Source organism: Manis javanica, chromosome 1 (genome assembly GCF_040802235.1).
Source record: "Manis javanica isolate MJ-LG chromosome 1, MJ_LKY, whole genome shotgun sequence".
Lineage (NCBI taxonomy): Eukaryota > Metazoa > Chordata > Mammalia > Pholidota > Manidae > Manis > Manis javanica.
Window position 1 is genome coordinate 13821530 of NC_133156.1, and position 17938 is coordinate 13839467.

The 17938-nt window shown below is 51.3% G+C and overlaps 1 protein-coding gene across 2 annotated transcripts; it reads right to left on the bottom strand.

The window, feature by feature from the left end:
* Positions 1-10789: 10789 nt before the first annotated feature.
* Positions 10790-17607, bottom strand: CDX2 (caudal type homeobox 2). 2 transcript variants are annotated; one of them, XM_037003949.2, is made up of 3 exons: positions 16871-17607; positions 13340-13481; positions 10790-12462 (listed from the first exon to the last, which is right to left on the bottom strand). In XM_037003949.2, the coding sequence occupies exons 1-3, from the start codon at positions 17409-17411 to the stop codon at positions 12333-12335; spliced, it is 813 nt and encodes a 270-aa protein (XP_036859844.2). In that variant the 5' UTR covers positions 17412-17607; the 3' UTR covers positions 10790-12332. The 2 variants fall into 2 exon arrangements, with proteins under 2 accessions (XP_036859844.2, XP_036859843.1); XM_037003948.2 differs by having other exon boundaries at positions 13336-13481; positions 16871-17603.
* Positions 17608-17938: the final 331 nt, after the last annotated feature.

Sequence of the window (17938 nt, forward strand, 5' to 3'; positions counted from 1 at the left end):
GGAGATTTCTGGACGTGGCATTAAAAGTGCCCCCAACTTTTTCCAGCTGCCTATATAAAATGTGAGAGGATAAAGATAACTAAAGAACACAGGATTTGGTTTGCAATGATAATTAAGTGGAGACGTAGAGCGCTCAGCTGGAACTTTTCCAGCAAGGATTCTAAAATAAGAAAAGATCTCTGAGCAAAGATCAAATCCAGGGTAATATCAAGAAAACGTTTTCAGACTAAAAATGAGAGCAAAGGCATGACTTGAAAGTCCTTCCTTAGGACCTAGGAAAAGTATAAAGTGGAGTGTTTTCCTCTCCCCCCTCTTAGGTTCAGGATCTGGGAGTGCCTTCAAATTTAACTGGCAAAATACAGATTAACAGGAGAAAGAGAACACATTTTATTAATGTTTTACCTGCATGGGAGTTCACAGAAAAGAAATGGAACCCAAAGATGTAACTGGACTCCGGGGTTTATATACTATTTTAACAAAAGAAAGGGGCTTTGAGTTCAAGAGATGATAAATTGTGGGGAGGTGACTAGGAAATATTTGGGGGGAACTAATGGAAGATGAGGGCTATTTTAGTAAGGTTTGTTTACGCAGACTCTTCGTAGTCTACTCTGTCTCTGGTGATCAGGGTTGCTCTCCTCTTCCTGGAACAGGGAAGGAGGGACACCTTCACAAGGGGAAATATGCGTCCCACTCTTAGACAGGAAAGGAGAGGGCAGACAACACTCCCTCTAATAGCTGGCTCTCAATTGCCTTCAGCTCAAAATAATCCTTACTCCAAAGCGGCATATTTTAGATGGCTTATTCTGGGCCTGTACAGCCTCCTAAGGATTTTAGGGCAAGCCTTACAATCTGTTAAACAATAGAGCTTCTAAAAATCTTAAAGAGGTGGTTGCATGACAGTCTCAGAGGGGCTCAAGGGAGAGAAGAGCTTATCTCAGAGATTTGTGGGTAGCTGCATCTAACGGATGTTTTTCCCTTTTTACTAAGTTGAAAGATGAGAAACCCACAAAAGTTTTAAAGTAATTTATATCAGCTTGAATTGAAAGGAACAGAGATAGTACAAAATGAAATGAGGCCTTGGGCTCTCAAAGCTTCTAGGCAGAAAGCATGTTGAAAAAATTGCAAACACAGACTACTTTTTATGGAAACACAGGAGAATAACTCAAAGAATGGGAAAAAAGGCCCACAAGGCGAAGAAAAAAGTCCTACATAGTCGCTCCCAGAGAGCAGGACAGTGTTGTAATCAATAAATGGGCCACATGTGCTTAGGTGGATTTCAGAATTACTATAAACCAAGGACTGCTATGTACTCCTGCTTTCTCCACCTCAGAACAGGAGTATCTGCAGCAGTTACCCTGTACCAGTCCCACCATTGCATGTTGGGTTAATTTGAGGGAGGAGTGGCAGGAAATTTGATTCTTTAAGTCCTAGGTTTTCAAATCAAGGAACTTAACTCGAGGAGCCTAAAGCCACCTGGAACAGATTTATATTATGATGTCCTGGACCCTGAGCCTAAGCCCAGTTCCCAAATGAGATGAAACTGGGAGAATTTAGAGCAGAGGAATGTAAATAATTTGTAAGCATAGGACTAACCGTGGCAGCTTTATTCTTTGATATGCCTCCCATTCGGTGGTGAACTCATTCCCTCCCTCTTGAATCTGAGAGGGTCCATCATTGCTTCAATTAATAGATTGAAAGTGATGGCAAAAGTGACACTACGTGACTTTTGAAGCTAAGACTTAATAGGCTGTGCAGCTTCCATCCTGCTCACTAGGAACACAAGGTTTAGAACCCTGCGCCACAATATAAAGAGTCTGACAATCATGCTGCAAGGAAGCCCAAGCAACATGAAGAAGAACTGTGGTTAACAAGCAAAGGAGCCCAACTTTTTACTCATTTCAGCCTAGGTACCAAATGTATGAATAAAGAAACCTCTAGATGATTTCTGCTCCAGTCACTCAAGTCTTCCAGAGCATCGAAACATTGTGGAGCAGAGACAAGCCCAGTCCTGCTGTACCCTGTCTGGATTCCTGACCCCCAGAAACCATGAACACAGTGGAATGCTTGTTGTATGACACTACGTGCAGAGTTTTGCTGTACAGCAATAAAAAAAACAACGACACTGGTGTATTAGTTTCCTGTGGCTGCTGTAACAAATGGTCACGAATTTGGTGGCTAACAACAACAGAAATTCGTTTTCTCACAGTTCTAAAGGACAGAGTCCAAAGTTAGGATCACTAGGCTGAAATTAAGGTGTGGGCAGAGCCACAGTCTGGTGACTGTAAGGGAACATATGTCCCTTGCTTCTTCCTGCTTCTGATGGCTGTATTATTCCCGTCCCCATGGCCAATGTCATATCTCTCACTGCCTTCTTCGTGTCACTCTCATGTGTGTTGTGTGAAATCTGCCTCTGTATCTCTTATAGGGTCACTGGTGGACAGCACTTAGGACCCACATAAATAGTCCAGGATATTCTCTCTCTACCTCAAGGTCCTTAATTTAATCATATCTGCAGAGACTGTTTGGGGTGTTTTTTTGTTTTCTGTTTTTGTGGGCTTTTTTTTTTTTTTGGTGTTTCAGTTTTATTTTGGTGAGAGGTGTTTGTGTGTGTGGTTTTTTTTGTTTTTTTGCTTGTGTGTTTTTGTGCCATACAAGCTAGCACGCACAGGTTCCCGGGATCAGGACATAAATATCTTTTAGAGGGACATTTTCCAGCCTGGCACAACTGAATAGTTACAGAAGATCGTATTGTATTTATTCTTTAGTATGCTGCCTTGTTTGATGTATGGGCCAAAAGGAATAATTATTCCCCAGATCATTAAATACTCTGAAAACTGCAGCTTTAATATTTAATAAAATATTCTATAGAATGGATATACCAAAATTTAGCTATCCAAAATCTTAACGGTTGGACACTTATTTCCAACTTCCTACTTTGGATTATTTCCTTAGATCAGTTCTAGATGTGGAATTACTGAACATGAGTGTACATATTTTAAGACTTGTAAAATATGTTGCCAAATTGCTATTCAAAACTATATTAACTTACACTCTTATTGTCAGTATGAGGTGCCTGTTTCATCATACCCTCAACCAGCATTGAATATTGGATTTTTTTAAAGTTTTGTGTTATTTGATGGCATTTCTTTAGAGGTCTAGTGTTTTCCTTATCATTTTGCATTGACGTCTTCATGTATTAAGGATAACACTCGTCTATCATTTTTGTAACAAATTCTTGTTCGTCATTTTTTTAATTTGCTTTTAAATTTTGCAAGTTATGTTTTTGATAGTTATTTATTGTTTTATTTATAGTATCTCAGTTTGCTTTTAAATCAGCTGCATTCAGAGATTAGACTCAATAGTGGTTGAAATGACGTGGTGTTTTATATCAGAAAGGCCTAGATTTGAATCTCTCTTATAGGGATAGGTATTGATTGTTGTAAAAATTAAATAAATAATTTAAGTTGAAGGATCAAGCAAGAGCCCAGGATGTGTAAGTACTCCATTTCTTTTCCTTCTGTTTACTAGAAAACAATAGATTCAAACAAATCACAGAAAATGCAAATGCCTGTTAAACCTATGAAAATATGCTCAACCTGCTTAATAATTATGAAACATAAAATCAGGTTAGTGATCATTTGCTGTCCCCCAGATTAGCAAAAACGTAAAAGATAACCTCTAGCACAAAGAGGCTATGGAGAAGGGGCACTCACATATTAGGCACCTGTTAGAGTGGTATGAATTTCTAGACTTTTTCAGAAAGCAATGACTATATTTATTAAAGGAAAAAAAATGAGTGTTTTCTTTGACATAACATTTCCAATTTAAGTAACCTATTCTTTAAAATACAAAGATACAAAAGGATACATGTAAAAAGATGTTTATCTCTGTATAGTTTATAATAACAAAAATGCTGATAACAACTTGAATATCCATCAGTAGGCAAGTAAGTAAATACGTGATTTTCAGTGTCTCCCCACCCAGCACATTACAAACTTCCCAAGAACGGGGATTTTTATCTGTGACCTTAATACATAAACCAAATCTTGCTATGTTTGAATCCTTTGCCCACACGTTAGGAAAAAGTGTCCTTGACACGATTAGCATTTTTTGTACAGAATTGGTTTGTTGCCTATCCATATTTTTAAAAAAGAAGTGTTTGGGGATCCTACACGCTCTTAGGGGTAAAATTTGCTCCCCCCACGCCCCACTCCCCCGAGTGTGCTGGGCTGCTCCCTTTCTGCGGGTATCTCTCCTGTCAAAGCTGCTGACTCCCCTGGCGCTTATCTCTTAACTCGGTGCTGTAGAGCCGGAGGCGCGGCGGCCGGGCGCTGCTTCCGCGGGGCAGCTACTGTGTGTGCACACTCGACCTTTGCCACTCTCGGCGCTCTGTGAACCGGAGGATGTGGTGCGGAGGACGTGGCCCAAGCGCCCTCGTTTCCGAAATACACCCAAAAGTACAAGTCTCATCTCCGATTTTACAAGAAACACCAGAGGAGGGGGTTTGGCTTGGAGGGGCGGGGAGAGGAGACCGCGGGCGGCTGCAGAAGCACGGGAGCGGCGCCGGCACTATTAATATTAACTTTTATTAAGAGTTGGCCTCTCTCTCCCCGGGGCTTCACAAAGCAGGAAGTCAAGGGCAGGGGTGCAGGCAAGGGAATTGGCAGGAGGAGAAAACCTTGAGTAAATTATTTAGCCGTGAGACGAGATTAAGAGTGATTCCGCCTTCGCGCCACCCCCACCCCCCGAAGTGGGCCCCGATTGGGGATCAGCCCTCAAACCGCCTCTGCTCATTGCAGCTGGGAATCTCCGGCGCCTGGCGAGGGGCAGACCCGGGAGACGTTTCCCTGCCGAGATGAGACGCGAGCGCGGCGGCCCCCCCTCCCGGGAACTGTTGGGACCGCGGGGAGAAGGAGCTGGGGCGCAGTGCGGCGGCGCACGCGGGAAGGGTGCGAAGGTGCAGTTCGTGCACCGCCCAGGCGCCCCCCGCGGCGGCGGGCCCTTCGCCCCGCGCCCCGAGGCCCGAGCCGGGAGGCCGGGGAAGCGCCCAAGGGGCGGGAGGGGCGGCGGGGGTGCCCGGGGCCTCTCAGCCCTCGCGACCCCGCCCGCTCGCCCGGCTCCCGGGTCCGGGACACGGAGCCCGTGCAGCCCGCCGCGGGGCCCGGCCCTTTCCGCCCGCCCTGCGCTCACCCGGGGCAGCAGCGCCGCCTGCCGGGCACGCGGCTCTCGTCGGGCGCCGCTGCGGGCGGGGCGGACCCACCAGCGTTCCCGCCCCGTCGCCCCCATCCCCCCAGTCAATCTACAGCCCCTCTGGCCCCGGCCGCCGCCGCCCGGGCGCTCGTCCTGCCCGGGGTGCCAGCGCTCCCGGGGCTCCTCCCGGGGCCGGGCCGGCGCGCGCGCCCGTGGCCCCGTGCCCGACACCGCCCCCGCCCCTAGCGGCCCTCGCCACGTGGAAACCACAGTTCCCTTGACCGTAGTGACCAAGGCCACTGTTGAAAGCAAGCTGCTCCACGTTAGAAAAGCAGTGCCTGGAATCTCCCCGCGCGACTTGGGGGGCGCAGGCGGTGGCGGGGCGCGGCGGGGAGGCCCCGGGCGCAGGCCCCGCGGCCCGCACCTCATGCGCCCCCGCACTGCGCGCCCTTGCAGCGCAGAGACTCCCCGGGAGCCCCAGGCCGCCGCGGCGGGCGAGGGCGGGAGGACGGGGCCCCTGCGCCTCCACGCCCGCCGAGAGCTCGAGCAGGCGCGCGGCGCTGGGGCTGCGGTCTGGTGGCCTTTGGGAGGGTCCCGGAGCCTGGAGCCGGGTGGGGCGGGAGCAGACGCGGACTCGGTGATCTCGCCCCCGGGGACGGGCCAAGGTCGCCGCTACCTGAGCTGTATCTCCCCCAATGGCTGGGGCCATGCACAGATGCCTAGATCCAGGCCCAGTGCTGCCCAAGCCTATTTTGGACACCTGACCTTTTTGGGTGTGAGCAGTTCAGCTCCTGCCTGAAGTATTCAAATATTCAAATCCAGATCGACTCTGAGGTAGAGGAGGGAGGTGGGAAAAAACTAAAGGTTCTCACTAGGGAAACTGCTTGCTTCTTGTCTGTTTTCTCTGGCTTTAGCGTCCAGCGTTATTCAGTAATATGAAGTCCGTCTAAAAATTTGCTCACTGAGCAGTTTCAGATGGCACGATCTCTCGGTCATTTGGCCGTTTAGCTCTGAGTTCTGGCCCAGTGTACACCCAAGAGCTGCAAACACAGCACTGGATGTACATTCAAGACAAACTAGAAATGAGGGGGGAAATGTTGACTGTAGGTTTTCTGTTGCCTTAAGATCAGAACCAAGAACTGTCATTCTGAATTAGCGTCTAATGTATCTAACAATAGATCACTAACAGATACCTGAAAGTATGAAGATGGTTATATGACATAAGCATGATGGAAATTGTAATAGGAACAAATGAATAGGATTAGAGAAATTTGGATTTCTGGAATTTGCATGATTTTCAATAAAGTGGTTTGAGGAGGAATTTTTTTTTCTTTTTTGTATGTGTGGGTCCCACACAAGCAGTCTTCTTTCTGTTCTTTCTGGATGATTCCTGCTGTTGCTATTTATTAGACAACAGTCTCTGATTCTTGCTTAATTATGTCTTCTGTTTGTTTCTGGCAATTCACATACACACTACCAAAATTCTGCCTAGAGGTGGGAGGCACTAAAAATAGAATCTAGTCCTGTTAACTTTTGTTGTAGTTGATGTTTTTAATACACTAGATACACAGCGTGAAGGAACAATACATTGTCTTTCATGAGTAAAAGAGCCTGCCCAGGTCATTTTTAACAACTTCTAATCTGTGGTTCAGGTACTTAATCTTCTCATTCTAATTTTACTAATCGCTAATCCTACTAATCGCCAATAAATTCAAATCGTTTAAGTGTCACACAACAAGCCATTGTATGTTTGTACTACAATGACTTTAGCTCCTACATTGTTTTTCATTGTTTGCTTTCCTGAGGTTGGAGAGGAATTTATCAACTACCACTCGTGTAAAACTTACTCATGTCATACTGCAGATACAAAGTGTTGTGATAGCAGACTGTCAATCTTGAAAGTTCTGAGATAACACATTAACAATTAGAAAATAATTCCTTTCCTAGAAATTAAAACATAAATACTAAAATGCATGAAATACCTGGGTTCCTATTTATCAATAAAACACTAGATGCATAAACTTGATCTGAATACTATTTTAAAGCAAATGTGTAAATTTCTTAAGTGTGTGTGTGTGTGTGTGTGTGTGTGTGTGTGTGTGTGTGTGTGTGAAGGGATGGGATGGTCTGGCTATCATTTAATCACAGGGAGCTCTTCATGGATCAAAACTGATTGTGTTGTAGTTTATGGATTAGATCTCTAGCTAGAATCACCAGGATCCTGCAGAAAAGAAGAACAAACTGTTCATTTAACTTTGGGGCTCTGGCAACTTAGTTGACATTATCTATATCCACTGAGGTTAATGACAATTACAGTTTGGAAAAGCTGTTGTTAAAACAAATGTAATGTTTGGGTAGTAGAGACCTAATAACCAAAGGGTCACCTATGCACTTGCCCCACCTTCTCTAAACTGATTCTTCTCCAAGAAGAATGTCAAGGTAAATGTTAGTACAATCTCTGGAATTGACAGATTCTGCTTTCCTTGTTTGGAATTTGAGGATTTTTCCCCCTAGATCTAGTTTCATAACCTTCAAGAAAGTAATGAGACAAGGAGAATATATTCCCTTTGGTTTGTAGCTAAGTAAAGATGACATTTAGTAATTGTTTTGGCTCAGAATCACTCAGCTCATCCAACAGTCATCAGTACAAACCTGCTTTTCCTAAAATCCTAGTCATCCTCTTGTATTAAGAGAGTAAGAGATGAAAGAAAAAAGGTCAAGGGAATAAAATGACTAAATCTAAGAATTACGAGAATTGCAATTTTGTATAGTCTAAATGTGGTTTAAGAAAATAATTTAAATGTGCATTTTAAATATTTACAAGTTAATCTCCATTACTATTATTACGTACAGGATAAGAATGTTTTCCTCCAAAGCAAAACTTATTTAACACAAGGTCCGTTGCTGTAGTTTGAATGTAAAGTCACGAGGATTAGAGTCAAATGTTTGCCTTAAAGCTGCCTTGAAGGGATGGATAAGGCTTTAAAAATTAAATCCACAGCTGCTGTTTGGGGTGGCTCCCTGAAGAATTGATACTGAAATGTTGGGATGGAAATTGTTCCAAAATATTTGATGCCATATAATTAGAGTATCTGTTTCTCTGCCCCTTTTGAGTTAAAAGCAACCTGCTCAATTATAAGGGGATTCTCTACCTCCTCAGCTTGAGTCTCCTAAATACAACCAAAAGTGTATGGAAATATTTTTTTCTGATGAATGAAAGAACAAATAAGCTACGCAGATCAGTAACTCACTTTCACATATGGAAGGTTAGTACTTTGCCACCTGAGATTTTGTGCAGTCGTCTGGACGGTGAAATCAAGAGACAACAGCCTGGGGGATATTTTTAAAAGTTAAGCAAAGCTGAGTGCATTAGAAAATTTTCTGGGAAAGGGTTTTCCTACCATGATTTGAGAAATTCTTCTTGTTCAAACGTTTTTTGTAAGGACCCTTGACCACTTTGCAGAAGATAGTTCATGATAAAAAAAAAAAAGCAGCAGTTCATGTCATTATTGGAGTCTAATTCTAAGTGTATGCTGTACCTTGCATTGGCTTTCTTCACTTCATTGGATCCCCATGACAGATGAGGAAATGGTTGTCATCTCCCTAAGGTCATTTAAATGGTAAATGCCTGTCCCTAAACTTGTGCAAATAGTGCCCCTAATATATATATAATCTTAAAATTCTATAGCTGAGAATTCTTTATTTCTGCTTTGTTGCTGTCTTAATATTTTTCAGAGTGGTTGTGAATAGCAATAGCGAGTAGGGAGAATATTGCTGTTTACGTATTTAGATTTGTATTGAATAGGCATCTTACTAGATGTTACAAGAAGTGAAACTCATTGAAACTTTCATTGCCTTTATTAGCAGTCCACCTTGTTAATTTTATTGTATGAATATGACAAAGCCAGGAATTGTTCATAAGAAAAAAAAAAAGATTCAGGCTGTTTTCTTTCCATATGAACCTATCTTGACATGAGTTCCACAATACTGGTACATTTTTCCCTATGTTTATCCTAAATTCTCAGTCTTTCCATATATTAATATCGTACCCATATTACTGTAATTTTTTTAAGAAACATTTTGTGCAAAAAGACCCTTCTAGAATGGTGGATAGCTCCCCTCCCCCAAATTTGATTTTCTTAAACATTCAACAGATCCAAGAATCTCCTGAGCCTGACTTAGCTTGAACTTGTTTTCGACAGGCCCACGGCCGTAGTGAAATCTCGCCTCGGCCCAGTTTGGGAGCAGCCGGCATGAGAGCGGCGCCAGAGCTTGCCGCCTTCCAGCTGGGTGGGAGCCGCGTTCTTTTCCGGGTGCGCTCCAGAGCCGGAGAGGCGCGCGCCCCGGCCCCAGTTCTTCCCGGAGCGCGCGCGCCCCCTGGCGGCCAGAGCTAAGCATAGGGCCGAGGGATTCCCCGCCGCCCACCCACCCAGCCCAGCGTCGGAGGCGCTCGGAATCTCGAAGTCACCCTTTAAAAATAAACCCGGGAGTCTCAGCGCCGATCCCGCTAAACTTCTGCTCAGGCTGCACTGCCCACTTGCGCCATGTCCCCGTGTCCCTCGGGTTTGCTCCCGGGGCGCTGCCTCGGTGTTGGAAGCGGAGTGGCCTCCCTTGCCGTCAAGAGCCCCCAAATCTTGCCTCCTGGGCGGCCAGAGAGATGGGCAGGCAGCTGGCAGCCGAGCAGGGTCCTTGCATTTCAGAGGGCGGCCGGGCTCCCTTCCTCGCCCCGGAGGCGCGCCGCGCGCGGGCCCGCGGCGGGCAGCAGGGCAGGGGCCCGAGCCCCGGGAAGGGGAAGAACTTGTAATCGCCTGCGGAGGGACAATGCCGACTTTTGAACCTCTAACCATTAAGCAAACAACCCTTGTGCTCTCGCTCCGCTGTCCAAACAGCGTTTATTGACAGGCGTTTCACGGCAACGCATAGCAACGGCGGCGGCGGCTGGGGGCGGGCGCGTGGGCGCGGCTGGGCGCGGGGCTCCGCTCCCCTCCCGGCGCCGGGACAGCCCGCGAGGACGCGGCCTCACCGCCGCCGCGAGATGGAACCCAGCGCCCAGCCCGCCCCATCTCGGCTTCCCCGGGAAGCCTCCGCCCCTCCGGGGACGGTGCACGGTCTCTCCCGCCGTCAGGCTGGGCGCCCGCGGCCCGGCCGCCGGAGTCCCTTTCTCAATCCCGGAGCGGAATGCGCCCCCGGAAGAGCCGCGGCACCGGGGAGCTGCTGCAGGGGCTGTTCCTGTCGCCCAGCTCGGCTGTCCTCCCCAGCCCTCGGGGCACCTCTTCCCTGTGTGGAGGCCACGATTAGGGCTCAAAGGTGCTCGTGGGAAAACCGAAATGGAGGGCGAAGCCCTTCTCCCAAGGCCCTGCCGACAGCGCCTAGCTCATTGGCCTCCAGGACCAAAAATCTCAAGGACGTCAGCCGGGTCCCCAGAGGATCAGGCAGATAACAACAAGCCATCACTATACTGGTTCTTGAATTCTCGTCTGAGGGTAGGTGGGAGGGAGAATGGGGCAAGGACGCCGCGTGGGGCAGGGCACAGGGCGGAGGCAGTAAGGGCCCCTGGAAATGACCAGTGACTCACGGACTATATTCATGGAAATGTTGCTTCGGGAAAACAGAAAATATTTTTACTTAATGCTTATTTTATGTTCAACTAGCTGGGCTGTGGGGCATCCCTCGGGAGAAGGGAATCACTAATGAAGGGTTTGTCATTGCAGCAGTGCGGATTTGACGGGATGCTATGAAGGGGCTCTCTCACCCCATCCCCCAGAATTCCAGGTATCTGGGAAGCAGCTGACGGTTCAGATGTACATTTTGCCCAAAGGCACCCCCAGGAGAACCACACATTCCACAGTCCAAGGCTGGGCTCAGGCTTGGGGGCAGGGAAGGTCTCAAAAGCAGCTCCCTCAGGCTTCTGACGCTCTGGGGTAAAATGAGGTTGTCCAGATAACCTTTCCACCCCCTCCATGATTTTCTAATTCTAGCTTGCAAATAGAGAAGATATTTCATTTCTTAAAAAAATAATAATTCCAGACAAAATCTGATGATAAATACAGAATCTGAAATCTGGAAAGCTCTATTTATCTTTTTTTCTCTTTAGAAAAAATTCAGCTGTGTTCAAGTACCCCCCCATGTCCCTTCACCATATCACTTCTCTCCCCATGGATCCAGAAGGCGTTTTAAATGCTGGCTTGGATGTTCTACAGACCAACAAACAACCCAAACAGCAGCAGCAAAACAAAAACGTCCCTTCTTCATCAGCCCCAAGACTGTGAGAATGACAGGAAGTCCAGGTTGGCTCTGGCATTTACAGCACGGACATACATTCATCCCAGAGAAGCCCTGGTGACAGGTTTTCTAAACAAGGCCCTCTGTCCTGGGCCCCTGTCAGGCCTGGAGACCAAAACCACCCCGCCTCATGCCATACACGGCACATGCACCAGCCAAGGCTTTCCTGGTCTGGGAAGGGAAGAGGAGAAAGACAAAGGCCTGGGGGTTCTGCAGTCTTCAGTGGGTCCAGGTTTCTATCTTAGCTGCCTCTGGCTTCTGCAGTTTAAATCTTGCCTGCCCTTGAGGCAGGAGGGGCCAGCTAGTCCTTGGACGGCAGTGCAGTAGGTCATCTTGACTCCCAGCACTGGTGTTCCCCCGAGTCCCTCTCCCCTCAGCTCCAAGCAGAGGTGCACGCTGCAGATTTTGGAGGCAAAGAGTAGGGAAGGAGGGGGCTGAAAGCCTAGGTCTGTTCAGCCAGGCCAGGCAAGGCTTCTGCCAGGACTAAATGAAGCCCCCATGACCACTTCCTGTCTCCTCGCTGGCAGAGTCAGACCAGAAAATGTCAAAATATGGGAGAATGTCTTCCTTGAGGCCTCCAAACCCACTTGTCTTTACTCCTAACCCCCATTTTTCCTCGGAGAGCTAGTAAATTGGTGCACATTTGTGGGTGGGAGGGGAGGGGTGTCTTCTGAGGATTCTAGCAGAGTCCACGCTCCTCATGGCTCAACCTGGAATTGCTCTGCTGCTGTAGGCCACTGTAGGTCACTGGGTGACAGTGGGGTTTAATACCCCCCCAGTTGGCCCCAGAACCCCAGGGACATTGCCGGGCACCGAGCCTTGCAGGGAAGACACGGGACTCAGGGGCTCCGGCACACTTCTCAGAGGACCTGGCTGTGGCTGGGCAGGCGGCTGCGTGGGTGCAGAGGGCGGCGGCGGTGGCTGCTGCTGTAGCTTCTTCTTGTTGATTTTCCTTTCCTTTGCTCTCCGGTTCTGAAACCAAATTTTAACCTAGAAATGGAGAAGTGGAGAAAAACAGGTAATGGAGAAAAAGATGTGAGGGGGAAAAAGGGAACGGTATTCAGCACTAGCACCAATATCTCCCTCTCCGACTAAAGACGTGCCTTCTCTAAGGAAAGGACCCCAAACCCCTCTCAAAGCCTGTCCCTCCATGCTGCTGTAACAGCTCAAATCCAAGCCCAATTCAGCCTTGTGGGGGAAGAGCCTTCTGTCCTCCGGGCTCCACAGGTTTTCCCCCAAAGAAACCTTTACCTACAACTTGACTGGAAAGGTGCAGTGTCAGAATCAAGGAAAAAAATGGCCAGGGCCTTTCTCCACCAAGCAAGAAGCGGCCAGTGCTCCGTGTACTTCAAAATGAAAACCTTTGGCCCCTCAAAGCTGAACTGAAATATAATATTTCTCACCTTGGACCTGAGAATGAGATTTAATGTGGAGCTTCCTGGCTGTGAATTTGCCCTGTTTTTTCTAGACCACATAAAGTGTTCATGAGCCAAGCCTCTCCCTCTAGTTTTATGGGCAGGGATTTGGGTCTTACATAACTTTTCCCCCCCAGATACCATGCTATGCACAGAGAATAGGTCAAATAAGTTTTTATTGACCCAAATGGAATTCTGGATTAAACTGATACTGTTTTTTCTTGCATCTCCCCGATCCCACAGAAAAAAATAAATCAAATTAAGAAAAAAACAACTAGAGGTGAAAGAAACCTTTTTAAAAAAGTATTCGCAAGGGAAATACTCTCCACCCTCCTGCTTTAACCTGCCCACAGAACTAGGTGGATTCTGGGGCGCCTGGCTTCTAACTCTTCCCATGGGGCAACCCCAGGCAGTAACCAGGCTTAGGACGGAGCCGGCCGGTTCCCACCTGCCTCTCAGAGAGCCCCAGCGTGGCAGCCAGCTCAGCTTTCCTCCGGATGGTGATGTAGCGACTGTAGTGAAACTCCTTCTCCAGCTCCAGCCGCTGGTGATCCGTGTACACGACTCGGTATTTGTCTTTTGTCCTGGTTTTCACTGTGGAGGAAGGAGAAGGTAGGGCTGAGAACTGCAAGGCAGCCCATCAGTCATGGGTAATGACAAACCTCCCTAACCCAGGGGTCATTTCTCTTCCTCCACCACCCTGGGGGGCCGGGGTTTGGCTGGTTCCTGCTGTGTCTGACAAGACCCCCCAGAGGGTACTGCAGAGGGAGGGTGTGGGGCTGTTCCGGACAACTAAACTAACCTTCAGGTTAAATGGTTTTTAAAAGTTAAGAAAAACTAAGACCTCATACACACAGAAGATAGCAGAACGCAAGCATCTTTTTGGTAGGCCAAATATAGCACAAGAGAGCTGGCTGGAACTAAAGGGAAAGGGGCAGAGTCCCAGGAATACTCAGGTTCTCGGGTCCAGCAGAAATGGGAGGTCAGCCTTATAGCTGGGACGGTGAGTATGTGTTGCGAAGGAGTTACTTTCTGTTTGCTGTATTCAAAGTGTAAAGGGTGTACAGGGAGCTGACAGGTTCCCTCAAACCACCAGATTCATGCCCAGGCCCATCAGGCCTGTCCGCTGGAATTCTGAGCTGGGGTCTGGCTGCCCCAACCTAGTTTGGCATTCGGCACTTTTTGTTTTTAATCCCCCATTTATTCCTGCTGTAAACTCTGCCAGAGCTACCCCGACCAGTGATCTATGCTCATTGGATTGAGTCAACATATTAAACCTCGGATTGATTGTTTTACTGAAGGGCCTTGACAAATAGAAACGACGCAGTTGGAGCTGGCCGGGGCCTGGCGTCTCCACCGGGTCTCTCGTGGGTCACCCGTACGCAGAGCCCTGGCCAGGAGCTGTGCTCTCCCGGTGGGCCCCAGGTCAGGGTCTTCTTGCAGCAGAACAGGTTCCATCGCCCAGTGCCCCATCCTAGAGGAAGATCTAAAGGGTCTGGGAGTTGCTTGGAGGTGTTTAATGCCCCGCAGGCCGACTTTGTTCAGGTAAAACCCTTTGCAAACCACAACAAAAGCGCCCTGGGAAGATACAGGCCGGATCAGAGAGAGTTCCCCGGAGCCGCTGAAAGGGGAACACAGTCGCAAACAATGCAGGACAAGGCGATCTTATCAAAGAAAAGCCCTTTCAATGCCTTAATAACAACCGCATTCTGTTTGAATTACCACTACTGAGCAAATGGCGGCCCCGGCTTTCATCCCCTCCCCGCCAGGCGCATTAACATAAACACGGCCAGGCAGGCGCATTTGAATGGGCGCTGCGGCCCGGACCCCGCGCCTGCTAAGAACGCAGAGGAAACTAACACGTCCTGGGAGCTTTCTAAGCGATGGGCGCGTTCACACGCGTTACCGTCTCAAACCCACCCGAGGCTGCGGGAGGCAGTGCTCCCTTTTTATGGATGAGGAAACTGGGAATCCGACTAGGTGAGGCAGATAGCCTGAGGCGGGGCTGGCAGAGGAGCCAGGCTGGAGCCGCAGAGGACACCTCCAGGGCCCGGGACCAGGGCGCAGAGTTCTCGGAGCCCGGCTCCCAGCAGCGACACACGCCTCAGGGTGCTTGGGAGCGGCTCTTGCTGGAGTGCGGCCCTTTCAGGATCCCGGACGGAGGGGGAAACCGAATGACCAGAACCCCAAGTGCGCTCGGCGGCGCGCGCCCCAAGGGCCCTGGAGGCGCCCCACACCCCCTGGGAACCAGAGAGGACTGGAGGAGGGAAGAGATGAGAGAGACCTGTCAGAATTCATTATTGACTGCGAAAAGTCACCACCCTCTTTCCGGGCCCTAAAAGAGACAATGGCAGGGCTGGGAAGGTGTATATCAAAGCGGGCCGGGCCCAGTACCTCCCCCACCTCGCCCCTTGACAGATGACGCTCCGCAGAGGAGTCGGGCACCGGCTCGCGGGCCGCGGCCTCCCCACATTAACATCACAAGGGCGCCCGGCGCCGACTGCGGCCTTGCCACCTCGGCGCGGGACTTCACAGCGGCCTCTCATCTGCTGACCCCGCGGCCCGGGCTCCTACGGCTCTCCTCCCCCCGCCCCGGTCCCGGCCCCGGCCCCGGCCCCGCAGCCGCTCTCAGGACACGCCAGCGGTCTCCGACGGCCCCCTGCCTCCCGCCACTTGCGCCCCAGGCAGATTCGGTGCAAGGGAGCCTTCTTTGGGACCGCCCTCTGTTCGGACAAGGGCGCCTCCTCTCGGGGAAGGGACCGAGCCGAGGTTCCGAGGTTGGCCCTGTGGCCTTCTGCCTGGGCGGCCGCGTTTTCTACCCTCACGATCCCCGACATGTGCCCAGTGACGCAAAAAAAAAAAAACGATGCCCAGAGACAGCCCCCAATGGCTACCCTGATTTATACGGCTGTAATTGGCCATAAACCTCTGCAAAGTGGTCATAACCTGCATGCGGGCCGGGCTGGGCTAAAAAGGAGGGAAGAGAAAAAAGCGGAAGTGCCGAGAGCTGGGAAAAGACCTAATGTAGTAAAAAGGGGAGGCCAACAGCACTCTCCCCGCCACACCCAGCGCCTGTCTTCCCACCTTGACACACAGCCCGACACCAGAAGGCTCAGACCCGGAACCAACGGGCCCCCATAGTCCAGCAAACCTAGGGTCTTTGAAGGGACATCTCGTGAGCAAGCTTCTTGAACGTATAAGTGTTTGTACACTCCTGCCCCCCTACACAACCCCCAGACCCTTGAAAGGAAGGTTCGACAGAAATGAATGAAGCCTGTCCTGGAGCAGCCGCTGAATTCCCCCTCCTCCAAGGATTCCTCCCTTTCTTCCTCTGCAGACACGAGAGGACTCCTACAGCTTCTGCCCCTCGCCTCGTGCTGTCGGCTGAAATAACCCCGTTGCAGATCAAAGGTTCAAAGAGCGTGACGCACCCCCTTCCCCTTAGCTCCTGGGCCCTACACCTTCCTTCCAGCTAGAGCAGCCTTGCCCGGCCTCCCTCCTCGCTGTGGCTTGGATCCCTTCATTTGGCCGGAATGGCCAAACCTGGCCCCACGCGCAGCCTCGCCGGCCTCCCGGTCCCCCCAGGCCACCACTCTCCGTCAGTGGCTCAAATGAGCAAGGAGGGCGTGGAGAGAAACGGTCTGGAGGCCGGCGGGTGGGGTTGAAAGTCCCTCTCCCCGGCGGCTGGAAGATTGGAAGGACGCGCCTAGGCGCCCTCGCGCACAGCCGCGCCGGCATTCCGGCCGCTTCCCAGAGGGTTCGGGCGGTATGAATGAGGAACCGTCGGAAAGGGGCCTCTCCCCTGCCCTAAACTGAACCCGGCTGGGTGGCCCAGATCTGCCCTCCCGCCCGCCGCTGTAGCGAAAGGCCCGCGGGCCGGCGCCCCTGGACGTTCCCCCGGCCCGCCCCCGGCGCGCAGCTCCCCCACCGCGCCGGGTCCTCCTCCCGGGCGCCCTCCCGCGGGGCGCCGCCGCCGCGCTCACCTTGGCTGCCGAGGGGCGGCTGCGCGGGCTTCCGCATCCACTCGCACAGGCTCCGCCGCTGGCCGCCGGGGGACAGCTGCTCGGCGGCGGCGGTGGCGGCGGGCCCGGGAGGGCCGGGGTTCAACGTCTGCAGCAAGCCCGAGGCGCAGGACGGCGCGGCGGCCGGATGGTGCGGGTGGTGGTGCGGGTGGTGGTGCGGGTGGTAGTCGGCCGGGCCGCTGTAGCCCATGGCGGCGGCCGGGGAGCCCCCGTTGAGGCCGTGCGCCACAGCGTTGGCGGCGGCCGCGGCGCCCCCCGGCGCGTAGCCGTTCCAGTCCTCGCGGAGCGGGGCGCCGTACGCGGCAGGCCAGGACGGCCCCGGGGACTGCGCGCTGTCCAAGTTCGCTGCCGCGGCCGCCGCGGCCGCCACATGGTAGCCGCCGTAGTCCGGGTACTGCGGGGGGCTGACGAAGTTCTGCGGGGCCAGGTTGAGGCCGCCGGAGTGGCGCACGGAGCTGGGGTACATGCTCACGTCCTTGTCCAGGAGGTAGCTCACGTACATGGTGGCGAGGGCCCCACAGCAAACCTCACCATGCTGCCTGGGGACGGACACTGGAGGCTGCCGGGGGGTGCGAGGGGAAGGGGCCAGCGGGCGCGCCGAGCGGCGGGTGGCTGCGCCCCGGCCCGCGGAGCTCCGCAGGCTCTTGGCGGCGCGTCTGCCTCTGAGGCGGTCCCTCCCTCGGGCCTGCCTCCTTCCTCCCTCCCGCCTCCCTCCCTCCCTTTCTTCCTTCTTTCCTCCCACCTCCTCCCCACTAGGCTGCAGAGGCGGGGAAGACCCGCCACAGGCTGGCGTGCGGAGCCCCAGGCCGACGGCCTTACGTGATTAACGAGTGTTTACAAGACTCTATTAGTAATGACACAGACACCAATGGCCGGAGACGTCGAGGCGCAGCGCTCACCCTGCAGCACAACCCCCCAAACGTGATTTGCATTTTAAAAGATAAGGGGGGGGGGACTCGCGAGAGGGCCGCGACCCGATCACAGCTAAATATTCAAACCTTTATTGTTAAGAGCTTCCTTCTTCCAACC